The sequence below is a fragment of the Pipistrellus kuhlii genome, unplaced genomic scaffold, assembly GCF_014108245.1.
Source record: "Pipistrellus kuhlii isolate mPipKuh1 unplaced genomic scaffold, mPipKuh1.p scaffold_m20_p_4, whole genome shotgun sequence".
NCBI classification, from domain to species: Eukaryota; Metazoa; Chordata; class Mammalia; order Chiroptera; family Vespertilionidae; genus Pipistrellus; species Pipistrellus kuhlii.
In genome coordinates this window covers 34,546,857-34,562,599 of record NW_023425540.1, presented here as the reverse complement: position 1 = coordinate 34,562,599, position 15,743 = coordinate 34,546,857, and the positions used below count along the sequence as shown (strand labels likewise).

The 15,743-nt window shown below is 41.8% G+C and overlaps 1 protein-coding gene across 7 annotated transcripts in view; it reads right to left on the bottom strand.

Annotated features, from left to right (window-relative positions):
- ARHGEF28 (Rho guanine nucleotide exchange factor 28) overlaps positions 1-15,743 on the bottom strand; it is a 238,305-nt gene that overhangs the window by 109,871 nt on the left and 112,691 nt on the right. For all 7 annotated transcript variants that reach the window (XM_036410844.2, XM_036410855.2, XM_036410845.2 and 4 more), the window contains exons 8-9: positions 10,355-10,407; positions 9,719-9,779 (exon numbers count right to left, since the gene is read on the bottom strand). In XM_036410844.2, the coding sequence (XP_036266737.1) occupies positions 9,719-9,779; positions 10,355-10,407 (114 nt within the window). The remainder of the gene's footprint in view (positions 1-9,718; positions 9,780-10,354; positions 10,408-15,743) is intronic.

Below are 15,743 nucleotides of genomic sequence, written 5' to 3'. Positions count from 1 at the left end.
TGTATTCTTATTCATCAACTAGGTGCAACTGTAAGTGTAAAATCCTCTCAACCCTTACATTAGGTAAGAGTTTTAGTCCATATATATCTTTAATAAGAAAACAGATAAAAATCTTGTGGATGGGTGCTTTCCATGCATTCTGTTTTAGGGCTCAGAACAGTGCCAGAAACATTGTAGGCATGTGCTGAATAAATGAATGATTTGCACTTATTAGTCTTAACTTGTGGGTGTGGAATCTTTATATAACAGCTGTAGTATTTTTATATCCTCTTTATTGTAAACATGTACATTGACATAAAAAGCTACATGAACTCTTGTAAAGTGTTTAAGTATGTTTATATTTTACTCATTACAACAGTATCTCTATTTTAAAAAAGACAGTACTTAAGGGTGGTGAAAACCCAGTTTTCTCTAGGGCTCCCGGCAATGCTTGGGGTGTACCTAGGGTCCATGGACCCTTGCGCTGCCTGGGAGATATCCACAGACCAAAGAAAGGGAATCTCCACCAACCAGTACAATCACCAAACTGAAATGAAAGTGCTGGACCAGGAGATAGTATTGTCTTTCATTCTCATGCGAGATGAAGTTTTAGAACCACCTTACTAGGATAAATCTCAGGTCAGCAAATTACTGGAGCAGGCTGCTCCGAGCTTGATCATCAGTGCTAACTAGATAAGAACTTCAGGACAATGCAGACAAAGAGTGATGTGAAAGAACTCTGTAAAACACATTTCTATTAGTTGAGATTCTAGGTAGATAGATCCATCCTATATAATAAAGATATTATATAATAGGCAAATGGTCATTACGCGGTGAAGTGTAACAACTGGATCACGGATCAGCGAGAGGGTGGGGCAACGAGCTTTAAGGAGGTGGTGGAGAGCTACAGAAGGAGGCAGTGCAGCAAGCTATGGGGGAGGGAGAGCTACAGGAGGGCGGGGCAGTGGGCGGAGAGCTACTGGAGCAAGGCGGAGAGCTACTGGAGCACAGCAGCGAGCTACTGGCACACAGATTCATAGGCAGGGCTTCTAGTATTAATATAATTTTTCCCAAAACCCCGAGGGTTTATTGATATGAAAGTTATTTTGACAATAAAAATTCAAAAAAACACTGAACCAATACATGTGAGAAGCCCAACAAGAAATGTTCTAATCTCATTTGCTTTATTACTTATTAATATCTTTTATTTTTTTGTTCTATAGGTTTCTTTTTATTTTTTTAATCAATATATTTTAAAGAGTGAAATGATTTCCACTAACCAGCCATATACAGTTCAGTTAACATGTAAAAATATGGTGTTCATACAGTCCTTCTTATTTTTCTTGCTCACCCCAAAACTTTCCCTGACTGTAGGTCATTTATCCCCATTTTCTATAGTAACAGACTATTTTTTTTCCATTGTGCCAATATTTAAATTATTTCAAGATGTTATTTACATCTCATTCATATTCAATCAGTTAATTTCTTTGTTTTCTCTGGCTGATTGCAATTGCAGTTGGCAGAATTCAGTGATATATCCCCAAGGCCACTTCTCACCAGAGAGCATACAACCATTACGATGCAAGTACGAATGATTTCATCAGCCTTACTGTGCCTCCTTCGATTCGAAAATCCTTTACTTAGAAAACGACCTCCATACGGTTACAATCATCCAGGGCAGATGGCTGCTGCCTTGAAGTTTCAGCATCGAAGGGAAACTTCCCTCGATTCTCCTCCTCAGAGAACAGGTCACCTACCTTTCAACCTTGATAAAAGTAAATCCCCTTAGAGGGGAATTTATATTTTGATTTGAATTATAGCATTTGTAAGTTTTCTCAGCCTTCCATGGGGCCTCGCGTGCCTGGAGGGCAAGAACTGTGTCATAACTTATATTGTTAAGGAACCACAAGCCAAAGAGAAAAACCATGCTTTCTTGGAGCCACAACCATCTGGGCTCACTGGCTCTGTCACTGACTTGCTTAATGGCCCCAATCAAGTCACTCGTACTTTCTGATCCTCAGTTGTTTCATTCAAAACAAGACCATGACCTCTACACTTCGAAGATTTGTGAGGACCAAATGAGATAATAATAAAGAACTTAACATAAGTAAGTTTTCAATAACTTTTAGCATAAATATTAAGTCTAAAGTTTCCCTTTCATGCTGGAGGCCTGGGGTGGGGGGCAGTGGCAGGCAATAAGGGGCCAATGGGAGCAAAAAAGGGGACATATATAATACTTTCAACAATAAAGATTTAAGAAAAATAATGAAGTTGCCCTTTCATTATTGTTTTCTTCTACATTATAAACACAACCTCAGAAGTAATAGTTTGATTTTCAAAACTAAGACATGGCAATGTGCAAAGACATTCCAGAAAATCATACAAGGCAGAAAGCAGAGCATTTATTATTTTTCTGCTCCCTCGTTTGACCACCAGGGACCAGTGTTTAACACTGTTTGACACCATTCTTGAAAAAGTCATAAAAGGTACAGACAAGAGGAGGCAAGACCCCTAACTCCAGGACAAACCTATTCTGGATAATTTCAGCCAATACCGTGACAATTACATGTAGCCTCCGGTTCTAGCAGTAGGTGAAGATCAGAGATGGTCAAAATCTTTCTCCAGAATCTCTTAGAAGGACACCAGATCATCTAAGTTCAACCCCAGCAGTTTTCATTGGAGGACAGCATTACTTTGGGTTGGCGCCGGGGGAAATGGTTGGCTTGCATTGAGTAGCCATGTTATATAGAACATGAGGGTCTTGAAAGGCATAGCTCATCTCCATGTGGTAAGAGGTGCTCACGTATGAGATGCACGGTGGGAACAGCACAGTCACATCCCCAGAGTCACACTCTCTCGGGGACCTTATACTCACGGAGTGCAATCATGGGTGGAGCCACCTAAGATTTAAATTATTATTTTTCTCCCCACCTCCCCATCCTGTTTTATATTTTTAACCAGCCCATAAAATTGAATTCACATATATTGTATGTGAAATGGAAGCACAGTACAATCACTGTTGCCATAAATTAGAATTCTAGGATTCTACCATTTATAATATCATCTTATTTTTGTTTTAGTATGAGTTCAATTTTTTAATCTTATTGGGGTGACATTGGTTAATAAGATTATTTAGGTTTCAAGTGTACATTTCTATACCACATGATCTGTACACTACATTGTATGCCAACCACCCAAAGTCAAATCATCTTCCTTTATCATATACCACTTTTACCCTTCATTAATACCTACCCTCCTTCTCTCTGGTAACCACCATACTGTTGTTTAAGTCTATGAGTTTTGGGCTGTTTTTTTGTGTTTGTTCATTGGTTGCTTTCAGTTTTATACCCCACATATGAGTGAAATCATATGGTTCTTCACTTTTTCTGTCTGACAAACAATCCAAATTAAAAAAAAAAAAAAAAAAAAAAAATGGGCAGAGGACCTGAACAGACACTTACCCCAAGATGAAATGCAAACAGCCACTAGACATATGAAAAGATGTTCAATTTCACTAGCTATTAGGAAAATGCAAATCACAACTATAATTAAATACATGTTAGAATGACTATTATCAATAAGAAAAGTTGGAGAGGTTGTGGAAAAATGGAACCCTCATTCATCTTCCTTTTAAAAATAAGATTTTTAAAAATTTCTCATCTACCTTTATTACTTTGATTTATTTCAACCAAAAAACCTGCATCCTGCTTCAGAGGTTCTGCTATGCCTCTTTATATCACTCTATTTTCTACAGAGAAAAATGACTAAGATTTAAAAATCCAACCAAAGGACATTACTTGTATTATGATATATCCACGTGTAGTATAAGAAAGAAATACCTAAAACACTTCAGGGCAGGAAAAGAATAGACTTTCTTCCTGAAGCAACATATTAAAGAATTATACTGTCAAAGCTTCCACCAGCATTTTGTATTGCTACAGATATCAGTTCTACTTAGAGGATTCTCCTAAGGTGAAAGACCTATGGTGAACACCATTTTTTTAAACACTGAAGTGCCTGGGCATAACCTGAAAGGAAGTAATTTGGACAAGTTGGCTAAGTTTTCCTGAACAATAAACTATGAGGAATTTAGCATTTATCTCAGAGAGGCAGCTGTGGATAATGGATGCAAGGGGCCCTGGCAGTGGGAGAAGCAAGGACACGAGCTATGAGCCTAGACAGAGAAAGGATTGAAGGGGTAAAAATGTATCTTATTATATTCTAAGGAGAAAACAATTCCTTACAGTAGGAAGAGCCAAGACACTTAGGGAGAGCAACATCTATAATTACATTTTCGGTTCATTCTGATAATGTTCCAATTCCAATTTTCTCACACACCAAAAATGCTTCTTACATGCCACACACTTATTCACACCGTAATTTTTATTAGTTTTAACATTCACTGTTCAACTTTCTCTTCCATAGATTTTCAGATGTATAGTATTCACATGTAAATAACTATGAGGTATAAAATAAGCAAAGAATGTAAATAATTAGTTTTGACATGAACTCTAAACTATCAGTGCCACAGTACTAAAGCTAAAATTCACATAAAATGTACCGGGTGGCTCATCTTGTATATGTTACTGGGTGGAAGGTTGCTGCTTCTAGGTCCCCGCATCGAACAGGGCAAGGAAATATATGTGCGTGCGGGTCCTAATCTATGCACATACACATATCTACAAATATTTCTCTATACAATCATGAATATTCATATTAACTAATCGCAAGTACATACTGATGTCTACAACTCTAATTTATTAGCACATGAATCATCCTGGCCTCCACCCCCCGCTTATCTGTAAACTCCCGCTCCAAGAGTGAGAAACCTGGCACCTACTATCCATACTCCCCTCACTTGATCGATCATTTCCAGGACACATTTATAGTGGTATCCAAATCATTAACCTGTTACCCTGTGGGAAACAACTTTATCATCTTAGAAGACAGTCCTTATGTAGTTTCTTTTGCCTTCAGTCTTACAGACTCTACTGGTTTCCAAATCTGCATTCCCACTCCCTACTGTAAAGTATTGCACACATGTTTAGTAGTTAGATTCATTTGTCACTTCCAACAGAGGGTCCTCCAACTTCTTAACTTTTTTAAAAATCTTTATTGTTGAAAGCATTACATAGGTCCTCCCCCACCCCATTAACCTCTTCTAGCCCATTCCTGTGCCCCCACACACACCCAACCCTCATCACCTCATTGTCTGTGTTCTTAATTTTTTTTTAAATATATTTTATTGATTTTTTACAGAGAGGAAGGGAGAGAGACAAAGAGCCAGAAACGTCGATGAGAGAGAAGCATCGACCATCCGCCTCCTGCACATCCTGTGCCTGCAGCCAACGTACATGCCCTTGACCGGAATCGAACCCGGGACCTTTCAGTCCGCAGACCAACGCTCTACCACTGAGCCAATCCAGTTTCGGCCTGAATTTTTTTTTATTTGCACACATTGGAGTTTACTCTGTGTCCATATGTTCTATGGGTTTTGAAAAATGCAGTGCGGTATATCCACCATCACAGTATCATAGAGAATACTTCCATCACCCTAAGCAAAAAGACCACAATGACAGGGATCTGTAGATAAGATACAGAGGCCAACTGAAAGAGTTCCCATGGCCAAACTCTAGAACACTCTGAAAAAGTACTAGGGTGAGATTATTACCCAAAGTATAAAGTAAATATCCATGAATCCATACTGACATAGTAACTGAATAAATGAATAAGTGGGGGGAATGCAAATCTTCCATACAGAACAATTCTAAGTAGATATTTAATCCACAAGGAAGTATAGAGATAACTTCCTACTCGTGAAATATGAGTTGCACGTCATCACTTCCTTCCAAAGCGTTCAGTATGGAGAGAGTGGTGGGAAAGAGTAATTTTACCATGGAGAAACCTGACAAACCCTACCTGTGCCAGATGATCAAGATCATCATTCACAGTGATAAGTAATGTTGACAGTATAGACCACTGATATGACGTAATGAAAATGGTGCTTTACCTCTGTGAACTTCCTCCCAGACCTCAGTTTAATGATGAAAAAATATCAGAAAAATACCAATTGAGAGACATTCTACAAAATACCTGCCCAGGATCAGTTTAAGCTATTTTCTGAAATGGAGCATACTTATGGTATATGCTGTTTAATAAATAAAGCAGGACACAAAGTTCTACTGTTTGATCATAACTATATCAACAATAGATGCCTAGGAAAAAATACTGGTAGGAAATATACCAACATTTAAGAGTAGCTCCTTGGGAGTGGGAACATTATAGGGATGTTTTTCTTTTTTTCTACTCATTCTAAAATTTCTGATTTTTCTACTATGATTTTAAAAAACAATAATTTTTCAGCAAAAGCTATTTAGCAAGATGTTATATTTAAAATCTTCTCTGGCATTTATGCCAAGCCCACTGTGTGCCAGCCAAACCTGGAACAGCAGACACGGCACTGCTTCATGCCTAGAGCCTCAAGGTACGGGACAGCCCAAGCAAAACAGATGATGCCCAACAACGCCACCTCCCCTAGTCTCTCCCTAACTGCCTTCCATCATCCCCCCACCAGGAGAGTTACAACATGCTCACATAGTTCTTGTTTGAGTAAGTCAGTTTCCCCGAATCCTTTCTTTTTCCCCCATCCAACAGTCATACAATATACAATCTTAGCCAAGTAAGTTTCAAATAATCTTTAGTCCAATGCAGCCATGGCTGATAAATTATTGCAAGAAAATCAGCTTCGATATGCGTGTCACCAAATCTGGCTGTCACACACAACCTACTCACACTCTGGAATATCACTTGCTGAGAGAGCAGGGGTGTCAGTGTACCAGGAGCTTCTGCAATTCACCTGAGATACCCGCGCTCTTGTTCCACAGTCCTCAGCACGTGGACATCTGAATTCTAACCATGGTTTTAATTTTTCAGATTCAACCCTTTAAAAGTAGAGTTTGCAAAGAGCAGCTAATCAAGCTGTTTACAGCTAATGCATCTGTTTGCATTTGGGAATCCAATAGGGCAGCCAAAGCTCGGCCATCTTACTGTGTTCCCACAGGCAGTCTACCTGTTCCTGCCAGATGTTCACTTCCTTTCTCCTGGGCACAACATTTGCTGCTGCCCACTATTGAGCCTCTAGTGTTTAATCATTTTGAGCCCCCCATACTTCTACACTTCTATCAGGGACTAACTGGACCCTTCCTCCTTCCTTCTTAATTTCTGTATCAATCCATTTCACCTACTTCTCTTTTTCCATTTCCCCCAAATGCTCTGCCCTCTCCTCCCATTCCACCTGCCAAGAATGTGAAAGAACCACTGGACGTCCCACTCTCCACTGCAATGGAATCAGGTTCCCGCTCTCTTTTTTGAGCAAAACACCTGGCCCGTATAGCATCCACAGGGAGCGGGCCATCACTGCTGACTCACCATAAATGGAATCCTACCATCACTTCTCAATGAGGTGGCTGAGGGCACCAGCTCAGAAGAGTTTGCTAACTGCTATCTACTCCAGATGTTAACCCTCCGATCAACATGCTCAGTGGACACTAATGGCCAATATGATTCCTGATGCTCTGATGAGTTAACAGCAATACAAAGTCAACCCCCAGAGCCATAAATTAAAGTTTAAAAGTCAATTCCTCAGTCACACTAGTTACTCATCACACATTCTAGAAACAGATGTGGCTGTTGGCGGCCGTGCTGAAGAGTGCAGACTCAGAACATGTCCATCGTCACAGAGTTCTATCACAGCAGCGCTGATGTAGTCTATGAGATCACACTAAACTCACATCATTTTCAATCGTACAAGCCGGCAAAGACATACCTCGGCCCCACATGTATCAGCCCTTCCCTAGAGACTGAGCAGAACACATGCTCGTATGAAACAGCAAAACAGGCTGACAATGGCCTTGAGGAAAAGCAGTTTTCAGCTGCAGACGCCAGCTTGGCATCTGACTATTGCTCACTGCTGGCTGCCCCCACTTCTCTGAGTCGGAAGGTTCTTTAAAAATCTATTATCATTTTCTTTGCATAAAGTCAGGCAACTTTCTTTAATCCAAAAAAAGTTTAAGTTAACAAAAAGCAAATGTAAGCACGAGGAACAATCATTCACAACCCTTTCATACATCACCAGGCTACTGTCACACATGGTTCTCTCTCCAATCCTTCCCACAATCCTCCTCGGACACAATGATGTTACTAACAAAACACCCGGATTAGGTCAGGCTACCACAATGTCCTGAACACGTGTCTTCTTTGCCCAGCAAGTATGCCCGTTTGAGAACAAAGTGAGTCTTCAAAACCTAAAATTAAAATAACCCTGGTATTTCATACTTTCACCAGCCAACACTCCTCCCCACCAGCAATTTGCTTTGGTAAACATCCTCTGGAGCTAACATTCCTGGGAGTGTGATGCACTGGCTGGGTGGATGTGACGTCCTGTATGCATGAGCGAGAGCCACGCTCCCGGGGTTAGTGGCCACAGCAGCCATCCCAACGGACATGCTGGCTTTCATCTCTCAACTTCCCCCTTTGAGAAGTCAATTATTCCTCTTACCTTGTATAGCAGAAATATTAAAGGTGTGTGGGTTGCTGGGGATGGTCTAAGTGTCTGTTCCAATTTCAGGAGCTACACAGGCAAGGAGATCCAGCACACCACTGCTGGCTCGTGGCCAAGCTACCAGCAGCACAGCCAACCACCCCTGAGGGTGCTTCCTCCTTGCCCGGCTTCATTCTTCATGATTTCCCAACTGTTGTAACTGCTTTGTCGAGTAGCTGCCCATAACGCCCCATTGGCCTCCAGGGAGCACCCTGACCACTAGGCTCTGCAGGACCACCCTGGGCATCGTCTTGGTTTTCCCGATTTCACATCAGCCTGAGCATTGCACCACCACCACCACCGCCTCATCCCTGCAACTCCTAAACTGCCTGGCCCTTGTGCTTTCCAGGTATGTGAACTGCCTCAGCTGTGCTGAGCCTGAGGACGCCACCTAGGAAAGCTAGTGCTTTCCACTTCGCACAGAGGCCTTCAAAGACCATCCAGGTGGCCAGCCGAGGCCTCTGCCAAGCCTACATATGTCCCAGCAGGTTCATCAGGCTGTAACTCAAAAGCGGACGCTGGGCCTGGATTAGTCCTGAAAAATTAGAAAATGTCTAGGGAAGAGCTTTGCGGAGGAGCCCTCAGGGCATTATGAACTAGTGGGCATGTGAGCAGATGAGACTTTCCAGGCCCACAGGAAGAACGACTTTCACCTGGCCCAGGGGCCTCCCAGGGCCTTTGAAGAGGCCAGGGGTAAGACCCTATGAGCTCAGCTCCAAGGGACCACACTAGGTATCAAAATGAAATAGTGGTCAGCGTGGGGATTCCAGGGCCAGGAGGAAGGAAGTTTTCAGTCCCAATTCCACGAGACACTCTCCACGAGGGGAGACACGTCACTTTAGGGCTGTGCCTAACAAGGTAACAGAGGACAAGTCCCCAGCCCCAGCTGACTCAGAACAAAACAGCTCAGGAAAAGCCTTCACTGCTTTGTTTTGATTGTTTTGCTTTCACATTATAAATGGAGACTCAACCTCTGAGGTCACTGCACCACTAATGCTGCAAAGAAAATGTATCTGAGTGGGTTTCAAGAAACAGACAAGGTTCCCAGGAAGGAAGACACTCTTTTTAAAATATAGTTCCTTCTTGTCTCTATACACCTGGGACTGTGAGTGCAAGGGGAAGCAATATTTTGGAACCTACCCGAATCTGGACTGTCCTGGTCTTCACGCTCATTCAGTTGAACCACCTGGCTTTTCATGCCCTGGAAGAGATAAAATAAGGTGTGTGTTTTTAATGCCATATTAATGTTTCTTAGTCTTTGTAAACTAGAAAAACAACCTTAGAGAACACCAGTGAAGACACGTTGCATGTACACCAAACAGAAAACTAGTCTTGTCCTTAACTGATAGTGTTTAAGAGCTAAAAATACGAGACAGACCTGTCCCAAGCTGAAACCTGCCTGCAAGCCCTCCATAGTTCTTTTTGCTCCAAGAATCTCTCCCAGGATTACTCTAGCAGACGCACTACCGGCACACAGCTGGTTATCGGTCCTGAAGTACAAGTATGTTTTGGGAAAAGGTATTATGTCATCTTGCATATTCTACTAGAAACATAGCGAGGTATGGTCATAAACAGTAGAGATGGAAAATTCGATAAAGAAAACTGAATTTCAAGTTATTCTGAATGTAGCATGGGGCACAGCCTTGAGTGTTTATTGTATGTTGGATTTTTTTCTTGGGGGTTGTAAACAAATTACTACCAATAGATCTTCACTTCTAATTCAACTTTGGGGAGCAGCACCGAGAAAAAAAGGGGGGAGGGGCAGGGAGTCATTACCTTTCCATCCTCCTGTTCAGGTGATGATCTACTGGACACCAAATTCTTAACTTCTGCAAAAGGAATAATTCTCATCAGTATCTGCTGAGGAAAGCCTTTAGTTTTCTTTTTTAAAAAAAAGAAAGAAAGAAAGAAAGAAAGAAAGAAAGGAAAGAAAGGAAGGAAGGAAGGAAGGAAGGAAGGAAGGAAGGAAGGAAGGAAGGAAGAAAGAAAGAAAGAAAGAAAGAAAGAAAGAAAGAAAGAAAGAAAGAAAGAAAGAAAGAAAGAAAAAAAAGAAAAGGAAGGAAAGAAGGAAGGAAGGAGAAACTATATAAAAAATATAAATGAACTGCCCAGGAACTGTCTGCATGAAACCAGGTTTTTAGATTAAGCTTCTTAAAAATCAACTGTCCGCAGAGCAGAGGATCTCATAACCTTACTGGGATTATTTGTGTGGCCCAAGATGTAAACAAGCCCAGGAGCTCTCACAGGAAATCCTGAAGGTCATTAAGGAAATCAATGCCCTTGATCCAGGAGGAAGACTGCTCATTAACGGAAGGCTCTTCAAAATAGCACAGATTCTAACGCCAAGACTTGTACCCACCTGAGGAAGTCCCGTACATCTACTTCCTCAAAGACCAGAGATTTCATGTTTCAAAAGAGCACCGTCCATTCTAGATGCGGTCTGGCCTTCCCTGGGGCACGGGGGACGTGGAGACCGCCAGCACAGCCCTTAGGCTCAGCCTCGGAAGGCGGCAGGCTCGGCACTGACAAGCCTCGGGCATGCCGGTGTCCCCGCTCTGAATAAAGGCTTTCCTGGAAATATCGGTGGTCAGGATGTTCTAGGGTGCTCGGGAACGTTCACTTAGGGGGTATTTTTCTCTGTGCCTTGACTGATTGGTTCTCTCCCCAAACTCAGTTGCCAGTAAACAAGGGCCACTGTTGCTCAATAATCACCGACAGCCGGTTTGGGCCCAGGGGAAATAAAAGGGCAGATGGCTAAGAATCTTTGCTCTGAATTTGTATTAATATACAACATTGTGGGCCCCTCAGCTCCCCTGCCCCCATGGCCCTGCTTGGAGCTCATTCTGGAAAAACGCCACTGCTTTTCCCAGCAGGCCCATTAAGTAGGCTCTACCACGCTTATTCATGTCAGTCACCGCGGGCCTCAGACCTCCAAGTGGGCTTTTTCGAGCTCTTCTCACTGCCTGGCAACATGTTGTGAGTTCTCTTCCATGCTTAGAACACATGTGTCAAACACAAGTCCCGCAGGCCAAATCCGTCCCGCCAGGCCTTGCAATGTGGCCCGCACCGCGCTGTCATCACTGCACTCCGCTGCGTTTCCATCACAATGACAGTTTATGACTGTTCAGTAAACCATTCGGCCCGCGATTTAGACTGGATTTTAGATTTTGGCCCCTTCTCTGATTGAGTTCGACACCTCTAGCTTAGAAAATATAAGGGATTCGTTTACACCTCGAAGCAAGGATGAAGCAGAGCAGACAACTTTCTCACTGGCATGAGGGGTTTTTAACCATCTACATCACAAAAACTTTGAATTTGCTTTTTGTCAATCAAGTTGTAAGATATTAACACTCCACAACAGTGTACTGTTCTTTAATGCATAGTACACATCAGCTCTACGAGGAAAAATGAAAAAGCAAGAGCCTCAATGTTTTGTGGTCATGCCATCTGACTTCAGTAGGGACAAAGCAGCAGTTGACACACAGCCCAGGCAGCTTTTGTTTGCCAGGCATCCTGCCTACCTTTAAATGCACACTCCATACAAGCCTCTAGGTGGCAGCAGAGTAACATCAACAAGGCAACATGGACAGCAATATGTGTGTCAACAGGGCCAACTTCACACTTCAAAAGCCTGCTGTGTAAGGGCCTATGTCCAAAGCGTTTCATCCCACTGGACAGATGCAGAAAGCTGTTGTGAAGCACCCACTATGTTGTTTACCACATTACAGTAACATAGTTGGGTTTGTTTGTTTGTTTGTTTGTTTGTTTTTGAGACATGTATACACAAACCCTAAAAATTAGGCAAATGGGAAAGATATCACCAATGCATTAAAAATGAAGGGGAGGGTAACAAGAACCAACATTTCAACAGACATGTCTGCACAGATATCAAGAGTCACACACGTTTTTATTTTGTCCTTGACAGACTTCCTTTAAAGCCATTTCAGACCATATGCTCTTAAATTATGATGATTCTACACTTCTAAAGAATTCTATACCAACACTAGTGATTCAGAAGAACAGTGCACATTTTATTCAAGATTGCTAATGAAGAAGGCTATGTCATCTGGTAGTTCAGCATTCAAAAAAAGAATGTGTTCACCCTGGTAGACTGTTCACACCCCAGCTCCTCAGAAAACTAGGTTTTTTCATAGCCAGCCTACACTTTTTTCCTTGTAGTCTAATGTAATTTTGTTTAATTTTTTAAAAAACTATATTAAAATAGACAAGTCTTTGTAAAATTTGTATTCCATCATTTAAAAGATAAGTTGCAAAGTTGTAAAACCTTTATCCTAAAATAATTAAGGTATTTGTGACAGTGTAAATCCAGGATAATAATGTACCATTAATTAATCTAGGTCTGTACAGAACTGCATCTTAGCGCTTTCAAAGAACTTGGCACTCATTCTACTGGGGTTTAATTAAATTGCTCCAGGAGAGTTTCTGCTAAATTACTCAGATCCTTTTACACTCACCCACTGTACCACCAACTGCACTGTGCAATCAAACCACTCATTGCTATAGCAACCTTCAGCAGATAATGATATCAGTAACTCCAAGCTATTCTGTTTTAAAGACCTATTAATCTTGCTTTCCAGGCCCACCCAGAAGTCAGAATTACCCCCTCTACTCGTAAATCAGACTTATCAACTTCATAAACATACCTTTTTATTGCCAAACTGCAATGGGACAAGAAATGATCTCTAATAATCGTGTTTACCAGTGACACTGCACCAGCAAACAGGGTTTTCAAAACAGGGTTCAGTAGCAGAAAGATTTATATCAGTGTCTTAAGAAACAGATTAGCCTAATAGATCTGAACTTCATGCACAAGCCTGTCTCCTTTTGAAAAATGAGGCCAGCCAGGGTAGACTTAAGCAAAGAAAAAGCTTACATTGAAAATTTAGAATGCACGGTATTCTCCTTTAACTACCATTTGCTGTGCCATCTGACTCCTCCCCTAGGAAGGAGGCAAGAAGAATCATGATCAGAGCCAGCCAGACAACTACTGTTGTTTCATCGCTACCCTCAGGTTCAACTGTCCATGGTCAAGGTCACAACTGGATTAGGTTTGCAAGGCAGCATCAAAGCGAAACTGGAAACAAGGGCCTTGCTCTCAGCTTGCTCTACTGGCCCCATAAATGCCCACGGGAACCCTTAGGGTGGTTCATAGTCTCTTACTGAGGCCTTTTCTCCCAATAGACCATGAATCCCTGAAACTGATTTGGGCCCAAAACCCGCATCCCCAGGGCCAAGCAGATTGCAGGGCACACTACAGATACTGAATAAGTGCTTCCCTCCTCCACCTGGATCTGGTGGCCCAAAGCAGCCAATGAGGTGTAGTAGATCGTTAGGTAACCTGGGGTGAGCCAGGGAAAAGAAGGTTGCTTGTTTTTTGAGTTATTCCTTCAAACACTTTCAATACTAGCACTATTTTGATACAACTTCAAACTGGATCAGACCAATGAGTGCTTTTCCCCTTTCTTCCTTCCATCCCTCCACCTGTCAGACCCAGTCTACACTTTCCTCTTGTGTTTCACTTATAACGACTTCACATCCACGCGTCACTTTAATGTTTTAGCCTAGTGTGCATGTCCCAGTCACAACTGCCAGAGATTCAAAGTGATGAAGGGAACAAATGTGGGAAACTATCCTCCACTATTAATTCAGAAGCTACTACAACACCTTGACCTTCTGTTTCAGTATCCCAATTACGCGGGGGTTTTATCCCCTAAAAGTGAGAATACTGATAAGAATAAGCATGGACTGCGAAAAACACTGAGGCGTTTATCTATAGAAATATTTACGTGAGCCCTGTCAGTCCAGAGCCCTCAACATTCCATGTCAACAAGCGAACCAGGCCCCCGCTGCCTGAGCATCTGCAGCCAGGGAGAGCATGTCCAGGTGAGAGAAGAAATTCTTGCTCCTCAGCAACTCAAAAACATGTTCCTTTACAGTACCATTTTCATATTTGTACTCTGCGTTCTTTCAGAAAGAATTTAAGCCATCTTTTTTGAAATACAGTTTTTAAAAACAATTTGTGACACTTTTGAGCAAAAAAAAAAACACAACCTAAGAAACTTTGAAAGGAACTATGAAAAAGTAATTAATAAAATCACTGTTAATGTTTTAGTATATACTCCTCTCCAGGCATATATGTTGTCACAGCTTTATTGAGATATAATTAAATACTATATTATTCACCCACATAAAGGCTATAATTCAGTGATATTTGATATATTCAAAGTTGCGCAACCATCATTACAATCAATTCTGGAACCTTTTCATCACCCCAACTTGAAACCCAGTACCTATTATCACTCACTACCCATTTATCCTCAAGCTCCCCACTCTGACCCAATCCTGGGCACCCAGTAGTCTATGTTCCATCCTGAGGCGTTTGCCTATTATGGATATTTTATGTAAATGGAATCACACAATAAGCAGCCTTTTTTAAGTGGCCTCTTTCCTGTAGCATCAAGTTTTCAAGGTTCATTCATGTTGCGATGTATCAGTACTTCGGTCCTTTTTCTTAAATTTATCTTTATTATTGAAAGCATTACAGATGCTCCCTTTTTTTCCCCAATGGCCTCTCTACCCCGTACCCACCCCTCCCAGGCCTTCACCATGTCTGTGTCCATGGGCTATGCATATATGTTTATATGTTTCCCAGTTAGTCTCTCTCCACCCACCCCTTCCCTTCCCTTTGAAATTCATCAGTCTGTTCCATGCTTCTAAGTCTCTGGATCTATTTTGTTCATTAGAGTCCACATACGAGTGAGATCATGTGACACTTGTTTTTCACTTCGTTCCTTTTTATCACTAAATACTATTCTGTTTTATGGATATACCACTGAGTCCACCCTAGCCATGTGGTCTAGCTTGAACTCATAATGATCAGGAGTTGACAAGTTGTCAGAGATAGGTCAAGGTGCTCCATCTTTATTTTCTCATTTAAGTATTGCTATGAAGGAAGTATGAACTGACACTCCCACGCCACCATTTTCCACAAAAGAAACCACAACGAGGTCACTTGCATAAGCTCTGAAGGGAGCCTGTGGCAGAGCTGAGGTTGTTAGCAGTCCGCCTGCTGCTAGTGTGTGTCATCAACACATGTCTGTGCCTGTGAATCCCAACTCTCCCATCCTCAGAGCTTTGTGACACA